The sequence below is a fragment of the Melanostigma gelatinosum genome (assembly GCF_949748355.1).
Source record: "Melanostigma gelatinosum genome assembly, chromosome: 4".
Taxonomy (NCBI): Eukaryota; Metazoa; Chordata; class Actinopteri; order Perciformes; family Zoarcidae; genus Melanostigma; species Melanostigma gelatinosum.
The window spans coordinates 19,224,900-19,239,430 of NC_136637.1; the positions used below are offsets into that span (position 1 = coordinate 19,224,900).

Consider the following 14,531-nt stretch of genomic DNA (forward strand, 5'->3'; position numbering starts at 1 on the left):
GGTAGAAACAGCTCCACCCTACCTGTGGTGGGGGGAGGAGGAGGAAGGCGGAAGAGAAGCTACAACTTCAGGTAGGTGGATAAGTCCTGTATAGTCACCGCTGGAGCTTTTTCAAATTAGGTTTTTTTTGGACGAAGTTCAAGTCATTACCAGTTCCTCTGAATCAGCCGCTTTATGTGTTGTCAGTCCCCCATCCGCGAGGCCAAAGAAGCCCCTGTTTACTCTGTTTCAGGGGACATGAGCCTGTGTGTCTGTCTGTTGTGGAGGAATGTTGTTATTTGTCTGCTTCTTTTATCAGCCAAGAGATTTACATGCGGCTCCCCGAAGAGCCCTGTTGTGTTCTCTCAACACCATTAACATCTCTCTGCTCCGGAATCACACATTCCCAGGTTATTAGACAATATGGGGACTGCTCACTGGTTTATGAATGTATATTTTCTAACTCACTGGCTTGCTGGATTGGAAAACCTATATGAGCTGCAACCATGAATCAATAAGTCAATTAAGCGATCCATCCATGGCTTTAGTTATTCAACCAAAAATCACTACCGTTCCCTGGTTGCAGCTCTAGTCCAGTGTGGTGTAGATTTGATGCCATATATAAAATAAAATGAGCCTTGATTTATTCCCAGAGGGGAAATTCAGTTGTTGCAGCAACACAAGGACAGAAATAATGATAAACTTGGAAAGTTAAAAGATAAATCGTGAGAAGTAGATTATATGGATAGAGGTACAAATAGAAACCACACAACAAGGTAAAAGTGACAGTGATGATGTGATGGTGATCATAATAAAGCAGAGTTGGCAAATCTAGTATATTTAAGCAGCATACACCCGACTGATATAGAATATGATTCAGCAATGATACTTAGTTTATGATTGTTTATGATCGCAGGCTAATGCATGAGAGTGAACTGAATATATTTTGGTTTGGTTGGACTGTCATTTGAATACATCACTGTGGGCTGTGGAAATATATACCAACAGGCATTTTTCACAATTATTTTCACATTTTATAGACAAAGCCATTGATCAATTACATAATTTGAAATCAATGATGAAAATAATTCAATCTATCTATTGATATCTAACACGATTATTGTGGATTACCATACAGGTCTACTCGGCACGTGCAAACCCCTAGGGGCCGGTAAGCCATTGTAATTGTCTGTCATTGCTTATTTAGTTGAGAAAACAATGTATGGTTGGCATTGTAACTTTGAGATAATTCCTTTGTTTCTTTGTTTTAGTCCAGGGGTTACGATTCAATGTATTGCAACAAAATCAAATCAAAATCAAATCAAATCAAATTTTAGGAAAAGTGTCACAGTATAAAGAACACACCTCCACATGCATAACATCTGACAAAAAAAAAGTTTTTCATTGGAATCAGAAAAGTGGGATCTGCATTTACATTAATCACAGTTCCTGAAACATCCACCATCAACTTAGCATTAAGTCATTCAGCTGGTTGCAGGCTTATTTCATTTATATATTTCCTGCTCGGGATATGAAGTCAGTCTTTAATTATTAGTAAATTATATGTTTTTAGTCAAATCATGTGAATATTATAATTATAATCAATGTCCACTGGGTGGCAGTATTTAAAAAGTGGTCAATGTTGCAGCAGTGAAATACTTCCGGGTTGTAGCTCTGTAAACAACAGCGCGAGGGCAAAACCACCCAGCGTCGTTTAACACACAAGTTGCCCATTTCTCCTCTGTTCAGTCATGCTGTTCCTCCAGACGGCTGCTCTCACCTGCAGGGGTCTGACCGCCCTGCGCTGCCTGCCCGCCGGCTGCAGCGCCTCCAGATCCACCGCTACTTACATCCAGGGCCAGAGCCCGGAGCCACGTATCCGAGAGTACTTCTACTATATTGACCACCAAGGACAGGTGAGTGTGTACACTGACACAACACAAAAACAGACTTATACAATAGATTATCCTGCTAGCATGACATGTTGGTCTCTGCTCCACTTACAGCTGTTCCTCGATGACACCAAAGTGAAGAACTTTGTTACCTGCTTTAAAGGTAAAAATCAACACACACACACACACACACACCTCATAGACTTAAGCTCAAGTGTAAACAAGGCTAAAGGAGCAGTCTGACTGTTATGTCCACACTATGTATGAATGTAATGGCATGTCAGGATAAACCTTAAACCTCATTTTAGCAAACTGTGCACAATAATCCTAACCTTTAATAATTAAGAGCATCGGGTTTGCTGTGTGGTAATTTGATAAAACTCAAGTTTATTTAGGAATATGCACCATGTAATCACAATATCTGCCCAAATAGTTTTTGAAAAACTTGATTTGATACACGCTGTAAAAGATAAGGCTGTCAGTATTCTTAATTTGTTTGTTGTCAACAAATCCCATGAAGAGACTAACAGCAATGTGTAGTCTGTCTCTCAATACTTTCCAACTTCTTTGCCCCGTCTGTGTCTCTCAGCTCCGAACCCATCGATTCCTACTGAACAGCTAAATCTTTAAAAACGGCTCATAAATATTTAGTTTTATTTAAAATACAAGGGTCAGTATGTTTTTCTAACTGGTCACTGTAGTTTTTGACAAACGTTACTCAAACAGGAGGAAATAGTTAATTTGTTGGGGACTATTTTCATTTTAAGTGTGAAACACCTGTAGATGCCTTCAGTGTATTTCTGATGTGACTTATTATTAACAATAGAGCAAATCTCATGTTTTCCATCACATGATGTCTCCCTCATCCTTTATTACCAGACATAAAGTTCCTGGTCTTCTTCTTCAGTCGGCTGCGTTCCAACCAGAGCGGTCGCTATGAGGAGGACTTCCCCTTCTTGTCGCTGTGTGGCCGGGAGAGGAACTTTGTGCGCTGTGATGACCGTCCCGTGGTCTTCACCCACCTGCTGCAGAGCCCCGCGGGAGAGCCGGAGCTGCTGTCGTACTGCGGCGGGGCAGAGAAGCTGTCCGCCCCGTTCCGCCCGGAGGCGCTGTACATGCATCCCGTCAGCGGACGGGTTTACCACCCGTGCTCAGAGCGCGGCGCCGGAGGCGGCGTCGGCCTGGTCAGGTCGGCTCTGGCCATCGAGCTCAGCCCGTACTTTGTTTACGCTTCGGAGCACGGCCAATCGGGACAGCCTATACACTTTATCTGGGGTGGGCAGCGGCAAACGCTGACCAATGAGCTCGCGGGATGCTTCCCCACTGCGGAGGAGACTAGCGGGCAGCAGGATTGACTGGGATCACGAACAGAACTGGTCAATTGGGTGCCTTAGAATTTGAAATACTGTCCACGTAAACCATCTGTGTCCCACACTGGCAGTGAGCAAAGACAAGAGTTGTGATCACAATGGGATTGTTACTGTCTGAAGCCTGAGCTGATGTTACTTTTTGTAATGTGATATGACATCTCACTCATATTCATTGATGATTCAGAGTGTTTTTTGGCTTCTTTTGGCTTGAGACCCCTCAAACAAAGCAATGTCTCAATTAACCTGTGAAGTAAATAGCAGCATTAGAGCAACTTTGCTAAAGAGAAGAGAGCAGATACTTGGCACATTGAGATGTTTGTACATCAAGCAACACCAGACTACAGACAGAATAATACAAAGCCTACAAATATATATATAATATATATCTTATTTATAAGAAACAGCTACATTTTCAGAGTCGCAGATGTCTGCAGCAGAGTGCTAAACAGTTTAAATAGTTTCACCATTTTTGCTGAATTAAATTTGAAAATGTGATATATTGGTGTCCTTGTGTGTATTTGAATCAAATAGTATTTAATGTTCTTGAAATATGATGGAAAGAAAACCCAGAATGTGAATCTTGAATATGTATTGATAAGTGAATAACACCAGGAAAAACACTATAAAGCATTTTAGGATATTCTACTGAATTTAGGCGCTACAGTCCGATCCTTCTTCAATAAAGTGAGATTCTTTGGATATTTTGTTTTATGTTACAATCTTGATAAATGTTTTACATGAAATTGCTTCTGCAGATCTTGCCACTCTCTCCCTGTAAGTAACATTTACTCAAATATGGTACTATGCCATTTTACTGTATGTGTACTTTAATCAAGTAGTTCTCTGTTGTGCTGATGATTCTACTCCACTACATGTATCCGACTGATGTAGCGGTCGCTTGGCAGATGAAGATGACACATTATTTCATTCAATGTTAATCTTACACACAAACGTATCTACAATTCAACACCACGCAAGGGGCCATTTTTGGAGTACATTTGTTTTATTTCATACTAAAGCCATGTTGCTTGCTCTTTTGATGTATTACCTTTTGAGTGCATTCATATATATTTTTCTTTCACACAAATCCGTCCTCCTTTCACTGTTGGCCCACTGCCAGAACATGAGAGAAGGTAAACGTCCTCATACAGTTGCGTACCATCTAATGAAAGTGTCTATTGGCTCATGATAATGTGTCATCTCAAACTGGAACTGCAGCATAGTTTTTTTTCCCAGCACACATCACGCCTCTCCGTGCCTCGGGGTGTTCGTCTCAGCCACACGGAGCGCGAGGGGAGTCAGTGGGGCTAAAAAAAAATCCAAAAAACTGCAAGTCCCAGAGATCCCGGTATCAGTGAACCGATAGCCAGGGCTTTAAAAAAACATGGCGGCGCCGTCCAGCGACACATACGAAGCTATGGAGCGCTCTATCCGGGAGCGGGTCCCCCCGCTGCTGACGGACCTGTATCAGTTCACCATGGCGTACGCGTACTGGCGGACCAGACGGCACCAGGAGCCCGCCGTGTTTGAGCTCTTCTTCCGGGACAACCCGTTCGGCGGCGGCTTCACGCTGTTCGCGGGGCTGCGCGACTGTCTGCTCTTCCTGCGCACTTTCCGCTTCACGGACGAAGGTGAGGATGCCACTTGGACCTAACGACCCGTGTTATCATCAGGCTGCTGTTCAAACAGTATGCAGTAAAGGCCACATGTCATTTATGGCGGTGTTAAAAAGTATCATCACATCGGCGTGTCACAAACGCTTTCATACCGCTGTGGTTGCGCAATACTCCGCCGCGCGACCCCTGAGATGCGTTTCAATGAGAACTTGGTGAACTTTGACGTTTACACATGACCTTTAGCACTACAGGAATAATCTGTAATCTCCGGTGTGCGCATGAAGCAACAGCACACCGCACACCGAGAGAGTATTTAACACTGCTTCTCCTCATGGAGGCTAAACTGCAATTTACATGCTTTTGGCTCAAATGTTTTATTTCTTAGTTTATTTTGTATCGTAACGACTGTCTCACTGAGCTTTCTGTTATCATTGCCTTGCTTTTGCTGCTTTGTCTGTCAAAGCACTTTGTAAACTAAGTTGTTAAGTTTAAGTGTACATGAAAGGAAGATAGACATAGACCATTACAAATAAAATCCTTCATGGAGGCAATTTGAGAGCTGCATAACATGAAGTGAAGTGAAGCTCAAGCTGTCATGGCCACTCCAACATGTTCAGTCTAAATGTCACCACGGTCACAACTCTGAAGTCTGTCGGTCGCTGCTGGACGATAGATAGATAGATAGATAAATAAATACTTTATATGCTCAATATATACAATACAATAAAATAATAGAGCAGAATATAATGCATTTAAATAAAATAAAATCATAAAAAAATGCAGTTCATACACAATAAAATAGAATGTTTTTAAATGAGCTAACTAGGTAAAAAACAGTAGTGCAAGGATCACCAACAGCAAACAACCGTGTAGCGGTGTGTAGTCATGTGAAGGATGATGTGGCCAGAGGTGGTTTATTATAGAGTCTTATAGCAGAGGGCAGGAATGATCTCCTGTATCTGTCCTTGTGAGTTTAGCTTCACTGGCGAGTTATTTGATTTCAGCTCCTTCACTGTAATTGTGTGTGTGCGGTGAGCCGGGACACACATGAGGACACATGTTCTTGTGTAAGCGCACATGTGTTGGTGGATGAAGGATGCCCCTCTGTCGCTGGTCGCGCTGCGTTCCCAGCTGTGTTGTGCTAAACGTCGTGTTTTGTGGATCCAGATGTGGAGTTCCTGCGCTCCGTCCTGCCCCCCGCCACCGACCCCGGCTTCTTCCAGTTCCTGCGAGGCCTGGACTGCTCCGGCGTCACACTCCGCTCCGTCCCGGAGGGCACTGTGGTGTTTGCCAGGGTGAGCTCAGCTGCAGCTTTTTAGGGTGAAACTGAAGGTCAAAGGTTAAATACAGGGGGATGGGGGAATAACCTGTTTTGCATCTCTAAAACATCTGCAGGAGCCTCTAATGGAGGTGGTGGGTCCGTTAGCTGTGGTTCAACTGCTGGAGACCAGTTTACTGTGTCTGGTCAACTATGCCAGGTAACAACCAACAACCTGTCATCACTCTCTCTCTCTCTCTCTCTCTCCACACTGCAGACTAAATATTGTCCATGTCATAAGATGATCTTTAAGAAAAAGCCCAATGATGTGATTTGAGCCTATTTTGGCGTTCTCTGCTTGATGAGAAGGACCGAGGTTAAGATACTACATTATGTGAAACTGAACTATGAGGAAATGTCTGTATATTGACTAGAGTATATGTATTTTACAGAATGATGAAGCCATAAAATACATGATTTCTTGCGTTGAAATATTTCACTGAATGTAAGTATCATATGCTGTAGCTTTAAGAAAGTAACGGAAGAAGCAAATGCAAAAAATAGAATATACATGTCTCACGCATTGTGTAAAAACTTTATGTTCTAAGTTTAAAGAAACTCGGGGAAGTTCAGAGGGAGCATTAGAGGTGAATTCACTTTTTTTCTTTCTCAACAAAAAGACACCAAGGCGCACCTATGTGAAGCATTTACACTGAAAGTCAATTACCAAATTAAAGGGAAAAGGCCACAGCTTTCCGCCCCAAACTGCACATTTTATAAGCCTGAGACTCAGCTCTGAGACTCAAAGCAGCCTGTTTCTGCTCCTCTCTGTTGTCAGCCTGGTGTGCAGCAACGCTGCCCGTTTCCGCCTGGCGGCCGGCCCCAGGAGGAAGCTACTGGAGATGGGCCTCAGGAGGGCTCAGGGACCGGATGGAGGGCTCACCGCCTCCCGATACACACACGTTGGAGGTGAAGTTTGTGCGGTCTGTAACGTGTTCATATATATATATATATACGGTATGTTATTTTCCTCATGTCTGTATGGAGGCACATGGATCTGGATCCACTGAAAGAGCAGTTTTCAGCCCTCGGACCAGATAAAAATGTCAGAGTGATGCACAAGGAATGTACAGAGCTGCAAGATTGCAATTACTTGATAACCTATGAACAAGAGCCAGCACCAGATGGTTTTTCTAAATGCTCTCAAAATTACTATTCTTCAGGCGTGTCGTGATAATGTTGACACGCCCGCAGACTGACACTCAAACCTGTCTTTCAGGGTTTGATCTCACCAGTAACGTTCAGGCTGGTTTCCTGTTTGGGATCCCAGTCGCGGGGACCATGGCACACTCATACGTCACTTCCTTTACCTCCCTGGAGGAGGTCTGGCCACAAGTGAGTACTCCCCCTCCTGCAATCACCCTCAAAGGACCGCACCAAAGATTGTAACGCTTCTTTAGCTCCACAAGTACAAATTGTGTGTTTTTACTGCCTCGTGCAAAGGGCTGTCCACTGTAAGAGTGTTATGTGCACACATCAAAAGGTTTAGTCAGTAGCGTATCGCTGATAAGACATCATATCTTTTAGATAATTGAAAATAATTAACGGTTAAATCAAGCTCAAGAATAACACACACTTCAACTTCTTTGTTTTAGTTCTTCTTTCAGGTTTGTCATCTTCGTTCTTCAAAAACAATAGATGCTCATGTGGAAAAGAGGCTAACTGTGTCCTCTGTCTTTAATAACATGTCCCCGTATCACGTCTCCGATCAGACTCTTGTGGCGCTGAATGGGGACCCCGATCCAGTTGACATCATTTCGTTGACTAAGGGCTGGTTGAGTCGTGTGTGTGAGCTTCTGGGAGGTGAGCCTGGGAAGATCCGCGAGGGCGAGTTGGCGGCCTTCTTGTCCTACGCCATCGCCTACCCTCAGAACTTCCTGCCTGTGATTGACAGCTACAGTGTTGGCTGGTAACTAGCGGTGCTGCGATTGACACTAAAAAGAACTGTGTTGAGGCTTTTCTCATGTGATCGTTGACAAGCGTCTCACTTTCTGGAGAATCTCTATCCTGTATATCTCAGGCCTCCTGTTTTCACTTCAAATCCCTCAGAAATACATAGATTAATAAAGTAAATAATAATTAATAAGGTAAATAATAATACATTTCTCCACTCTACATAGTGTACTGTGTGTTGCACAATGGGGAAAAATAGCGAAGTACATTTTGAGTTCAAACTAGCTACACCTCGAGCAGCTACAGCTGAAAAATGCTGCGTACACATTGATGCATCGATATTCATTTCATAATTTAATTAATTAAAGTGTATCAGTCACAAGGGCTGCTTGTCTGCAAGATTGGTACTTGTACTTTTTAATACTTCAAGTAAATTTAGCTGATTAATACCTCTGTACTTTGACTTCAGTAGAATTCTAAATGCAGGACTTTTACTTGTATTTGAGTATTTTTACATTGTGGTATGAATACTTTTGTTTAAATCCAGGATCGCAGTACTTTGTTCACCACTGACATTGCATCTTTTATTTTATAACAAAGGCATTACAACAACACATGTAGCCTAAGAGGAATCATAGTAAGAGTAAGAATATAGATAGCAGAGCAGTACTTATTAGTTACAGCAGAAGTACAATGTGCCGTTTGTACCAGCAGGTGTCTCTAGTACTCTGAATGAAATCAGGTTTAGGCCAACAAATCTAATAGTAATATAGTTTGGCTAACCCTAACCCTCATTTCACATGTCACAGTCACATGTCTTCGAATTAATATCAGGACATTTTTCAAGGAATAATTCATCGAAAACTGTGGAAAATCACAATTTCCCAGAACCCAAAGTGGCCTATTAATTGCTCATGTGATGAAACGTGTGTGTGTGTGTGTGATTTCAGTAGTGGCCTGTTGAACTTCTGCGCGGTGGCCCTGGCCCTGTGTGAACTGGGTTACAGGCCCGTAGGCGTCCGCCTGGACAGCGGGGACCTCTGCAGGCAGTCGCTTGACGTCCGTCGCGTCTTCAGACTCTGCAGCGAGCAGTGAGTGAGGTGCCCTGCTGCATGTGTGCATCTCTAACAAACCCCACAGTGGGAATACGTCTCACTCCTCCAGAGGTCTGTGGCACGCGTCCGATTGTCCTGTTCTTCCTCTTTGTTCGGCTTCATCTCCACAGCTTCTCCGTCTCCGCCTTCGACTCGCTGATCATCGTTGGGACCAATAACATCACAGAGCAAAGCATGGCGGAGCTCAGCAACAAGGTAGCCTGTGACTGAACAGGTGGATTGTTTATGATGATGATGATTCTTTTTCTCTGATGTTCTGCGTATTATTATTTCAGGAGAATGAGATTGACGTGGTCGGGGTCGGAACACATCTGGTCACCTGCACGCGGCAACCCTCGCTGGGCTGTGTGTACAAGGTAACGCGCTTCATCGTCTCTCCAAATGCCTCCAACTCACTTCTCCGTTTTCTAACATTTGTATGGCGCCATTGTTTTGTATGTGTATTAGCTAGTGGAGGTGAGGGGAAAGCCCAGGATGAAGATCAGCGAGGACCCGGAGAAAAGCACTGTCCCCGGGAGGAAATCCGTCTACAGGCTAGTGGACGCCGAGGGTGAGAATCCACCTCCGTCTTCAACTCTCTTCACCCAAAATGATTTCTCTCTCTATGTTTTCACCATCTTATTTTAGTTTGGGCTGTTTGTTTTTAGCTGCACAACATGTGACAAACCAACAGAGGACCGTGGCCATCCCTTTAATGCCTCTGGGTGTATTATGGCCATTATTCAACGATATATATGTGATCTTTGCAATAATGAGAGAAAGCACCTTACATTTTTTAAGGAATTCAGTTCACTGGATCACCCAAAACAGACATCACTTCTACTGATTTTATCCATTGATAATATTAATTGTATTGTCAGAAAGTAATGTATTCATATCACCCACACGCTCATGTTCGCATTTGAGCCTAAGTACAGGTTTCGACTCGTGAAAGTTGAGCCTTCTTTGGCAACGTGGAGCTGAGACCAACAAGTTAGGATGGACAAAAAATTAAGTCCCCATTTGGTAGTCAAACCCTTTTTGATTTAGGAAACACAATGGCCGACTGACACCACCCCTCGTTCCAGTTGTAATGCTGTAAGAATAGAATCGTTTGGTCTCCTGGTGCATGACGAGCATCGCAGCCTCACTGGGCTGCCAGCGCGCTTGTAAACGTCTCGGCTTCCCACTCTCTTTTTTCCTCCCTCGCAGGCCATCCATTTCTGGACCTGGTGAGTCTCGCTGTGGAGTCTCCTCCAGAGGCGGGAGTGTCTCTGAGCTGTTACCCTCTGATGTGCGATAACTCCTGTGTCTCAGTCATTCCAGCTCAGGTCACCTGTCTGCGCCAGGAGGTGTTCACCAAAGGACAGGTGAGGATGGACCGGCGCTGCTCAAAGACTTTACTATCTTTTTTTAAATGAGGAGACTAGTTGCTGTTGCTCTTGTATCCTGTCCATCATCACGTCCATATTTTTGGGGTTCTCATCGTGAAAAAAAAGTCTGTTGAATTGTACACCAGAAGTGGACTGGAAGGCTGTATAAAGTGTTCATTATCTCCCTTGTGGACTTGATATGTTGGACAGCAGTAGACACTCTGGACTTCATAGGGAAGACACACCCTTAAAGTCTGCAGTTTGAATTCAGCCCTCGTCTCTCTCTGTACACTTTAACCATAAACCACATCTGAAAGCAGCAAATTCAAATATTTGATGTGGGTTATTTTTATTCAAAGGTATTATGGGAAAGAAAAAACTATTTAGGATGAAACACAAAAAAAGATGAATATCCTCTTTGTGGTCCTTCAGTACAGAAAGTCACCCGGCATGTATCTGATTCAGCAGTAGAATGTATCAAAGTAACAACAAACCACAGTTAATACGAGTATCATACTTCATAAAAAGATAGATTGGTTGCTTCGTAACGCTGCAAAACAAGACAATATTGCAGGGAACGTGGTGCGTAGGAGTTGAGTCTTTATGAATGTGTCTCCCACTCTTTCTAGGTCACACACCCTCTGAGCAGCTCTGCAGAAACTAGAGTAAAGGTCCAGAGTTCCCTCCAGACTCTGCACCCCCGACACAAGAGGCTGCAGGAGCCCGACTCTTACACGGTGAGCTTCACACACAAACACATCTGGACTGGATACACATCAAATAAACACGGAGCTTCACATCTTATCTGCGGCGTTCTCTTCCACCAGGTGGCGCTGTCGGAGAAACTCCATCACCTGGTCACAGAGATCCAAAAAGGAAGCTCCAGCGATAGCAACTTCCTTTTAGCCAACTAAATATAATCTTAGACAACTGCTCTGTTGTCATCGCCTGTTTTAAAAAATATTTTTTTTTATCTTTTTATTGACCGTCGTTTCCAAAGTGCCTCCTGGTGAGAGAAGTGCAAATACGTTTGTAGAGCATTCTCCCAAGGAACCCTAACATACTCGCCGAACAAAGGAATACACTAATGTGCTGTGGCCTGTGTCATTCAGCTAATGTCTGTACAACAGGGTTAAGATGAGCACAGCTTGACCAGAGTGGACAGATGGAAGCAAATGGAAACACAGCATCTGGACTTAATGGACTTTTTATTTTCTGCTGGAAACTGTGGTTTGATGTCTTTTAACTAAAAACTGCAAAGCAATCTAATGATGGATAATAAAAAAAAAGGTAGTGAGTAGACCTTGAGTTAAGATTGATTGTCTTTCATCAGTAATGTCTGAATGTTGGGGTAAGAAGGGATGATTGCTTGATTGGAAAAACACAAAATGTAGATTTTTTTTTATTTGTAACTCAAACTCTTCAATCAGAAATGACAGATTGGCCCTTTTATTAGTTCATATGTCAACATGAATTCATAACTAACACTCACAGTGTACTCCAATAACATGCAGGATTTGTCTTCCGTCTTCAACCGTCCACACTCATCTTTAACGTTTCATTTTCGCTCCCTTCAGAATGTGACGGGGATCGTTTATTAAACTTAAAGCTGATTTGATTAGCTAAACAAAGGTTTAAACAACAAGCTCTGACAAAGACACTACCTGCTCAGCAGCAAACAGCAGACAGACCCGGTCTTTCCTTTTTTTTTACTCAGGAGGTGGTGGAGACCAAAATAAGAGCTAAAAGGAGAGTGAATCTCTAGTAACATTAATCAGGTGGACACATATATAGGAGGTTGTTTGCTCCCTAGTGACCAAATATGGATGAATACAGATTACATTTCTGCTACTTTCAACATATTCCAGCAGTTTTTGATCAGCTCCATGCTATCTACGTATTGCTCACATGTGATAATCATTCTGTTCAAGGTGCATTTCTTTAACGTGATTTACAACTTCTTCATTTGCAGGCTATGTTTTGAGTTTTAACAGCAACTGCAGAAGACGAAATATCTTGATATTTGTGTGCACTTGTACTTTGTGTGATATTTGCTTTTGTCCTTTTCGTGTTTGACTTATTTTGCATTTGGGATCCGGCTCAGAAGGGTTTAATGATTGGATCCACTTCATCCTCTCTGCACATGCACTCTCTTAAAAAACTCTTTGCTGCAGATGTCTTCACCCTCCCTTCCTCTCTGCTCCTGCACATGCGAGAATGTTTCCTTGCGTTGGGATTGGCTGCCTGCTGACCAGTGGTAGTAGACGTGCAGATACACCCAGCAGACATATGGAGCTGATTAGACCATGGGGTAGGAGGCTGTGATGTCATCCCAGACTGTCTCTTCTCACTGAGGTGAACGACACTGTGAATCTCAAACAGTCCACACTGAGAGCCTTCAGCTCATGTGTTGTGCTCATGCATAATATTGAAGTTGTATTTGTTGTTGGAATGCTTATCCTGTTTCTTTATTCCACTATTTCTTCTGTCCCCCTTTTTTTGAAACTCTTCTTCTTCAGTTTTTAAGCTACAGAAACCGTTCAACTATCAAAATGTTCAGCTCCTTCCGATAATCTCTGCTATGACTTTTTCTATTTCTAACCTTTAAACTTTTTGAATTATTAAGCTTTTTGCAACTTTTTTTTGAATGGGTTTCTATGGAGAAGATTTTCAAATCCTCTTAAACTTCTTCAACTTTCAAATCCTTCAACTTCCTCATACTTTCAGCTACAGACACCATTTCAACTTTAAAATGTTGCCACGTAATTCAGCTTTCTGATATCTTTTAAACTTTTTGAACTGCAGCAATTTAACTTTTATGATTTTTCAGCCCTTTTCTGACTTTATAATGGGTGTGTATTGCGCAGCTTAGAGTGCGTGATGTCACCGCTAGAGTGAAGAGCAGCTTGAGATTCTTGTGAAAAAAACATTTGTGTTTTGCAACTGTGTCCACAATCGTCACTCTTCGTGTATAATTTCTGGATGTAGAAGTAGCTAATATTGTCCTTGTCGTAGAAAAACTACTGTGGAATTCCACATTTGACACGGAAGCGGTTAATTGAGAGGAAAACCAACTTTCTGCTCCATGATGAATACATTCTGCTACAGAATGAATCCTAACTGAAATGCTTGTGATGAGCCTGTCATTTAATCACCGGTTTGTGTTTATCTAACATTATGATTCTGTCTCCTCTCCCCTTCTCCCCCACACCCCACACCCCATTTCAAAATAAAAGCCTCATGGATTAACTGTATTTGAATGTTTTGCTCAAAATTAGGCTTTTTTTGTTGAAATAATGAATGCTCTTACTAATACTGCGACAACTACTACTACTGCTAATATTTTTAGTATTACTACTACTACTACTACTACTACTTCAACTTTTGCTGTTGCTACTATTACTACTACTATTACTGCTACCATTAATATTATTACTACCACTACTGCTATTACTATCACTACCACTACTATTATTACTGATACCACAACTGCTAATACTGCTATTCCTGCTACTACCAGTACTAATAACCAGTACTAATACTACTACAGCTATTAGTACGACTGCTACTAGTACTACTACTACTGCTGCTTCAAAAACTGACTTTACGATTACTACTACTACTACTACTTATTATACTACTACTACTACTGTTGTATAAAATACTACGACCACTACTACAGCTATTAATGTTGTAGCTTTCGTGGTAAAGCCCTTTTTGTGCCTGTTTTTTTCCTCCTCACTCACTGCTACTCTTAACCTGACGGCCGCTAGGGGTCGCTAGTGCTAACAGCTGAGTGAACCTCTGACCCCGATATGCTGCACTGCGCCCCCAGCGGAGGGAAAACAGTTCGCGGTATGTTTTAGCCAAACAAACCGTCCAAAACAATACGCGTGAGCCGCAGAGCAGCGTGCGGAGGCTGTGCACATGTAGTTCCGTTACCGCGCGCTGCAGCTCAGCCGCTGCTACGCGGACAAACAGCTTGGTGAGTTTAAT

At 42.7% G+C, this 14,531-nt stretch overlaps 2 protein-coding genes across 2 annotated transcripts; both read left to right on the top strand.

Moving 5' to 3' along the window:
* The first annotated feature begins 1,673 nt into the window (after positions 1–1,673).
* On the top strand, positions 1,674–3,670 carry cUnh8orf82 (chromosome Un C8orf82 homolog). The gene is made up of 3 exons (XM_079266586.1): positions 1,674–1,895; positions 1,986–2,034; positions 2,751–3,670. Exons 1-3 carry the CDS (start codon positions 1,731–1,733, stop codon positions 3,224–3,226), a joined length of 690 nt encoding a protein of 229 aa, XP_079122712.1. The 5' UTR covers positions 1,674–1,730; the 3' UTR covers positions 3,227–3,670.
* A 758-nt stretch (positions 3,671–4,428) lies between these two features.
* naprt (nicotinate phosphoribosyltransferase) lies at positions 4,429–11,885 on the top strand. The gene is made up of 13 exons (XM_079267819.1): positions 4,429–4,872; positions 6,025–6,152; positions 6,253–6,335; positions 6,954–7,084; positions 7,395–7,510; positions 7,888–8,084; positions 9,019–9,159; positions 9,294–9,378; positions 9,459–9,539; positions 9,631–9,733; positions 10,375–10,532; positions 11,165–11,272; positions 11,363–11,885. Exons 1-13 carry the CDS (start codon positions 4,626–4,628, stop codon positions 11,447–11,449), a joined length of 1,665 nt encoding a protein of 554 aa, XP_079123945.1. The 5' UTR covers positions 4,429–4,625; the 3' UTR covers positions 11,450–11,885.
* The last annotated feature ends 2,646 nt before the right edge of the window (positions 11,886–14,531 follow it).

Bases quoted from the DNA above. Each gene is read 5' to 3' on its own strand.
- cUnh8orf82 (XM_079266586.1), top strand. From the start codon at position 1,731: ATGCTGTTCCTCCAGACGGCTGCTCTCACCTGCAGGGGTCTGACCGCC. The intron at 1,896-1,985 runs GTGAGTGTGTAC...CTCCACTTACAG, and splicing joins ATATTGACCACCAAGGACAG to CTGTTCCTCGATGACACCAA. The intron at 2,035-2,750 runs GTAAAAATCAAC...CTTTATTACCAG, and splicing joins CTTTGTTACCTGCTTTAAAG to ACATAAAGTTCCTGGTCTTC.
- naprt (XM_079267819.1), top strand. From the start codon at position 4,626: ATGGCGGCGCCGTCCAGCGACACATACGAAGCTATGGAGCGCTCTATC. The intron at 7,511-7,887 runs GTGAGTACTCCC...GTCTCCGATCAG, and splicing joins TGGAGGAGGTCTGGCCACAA to ACTCTTGTGGCGCTGAATGG. The intron at 8,085-9,018 runs GTAACTAGCGGT...GTGTGATTTCAG, and splicing joins GACAGCTACAGTGTTGGCTG to TAGTGGCCTGTTGAACTTCT.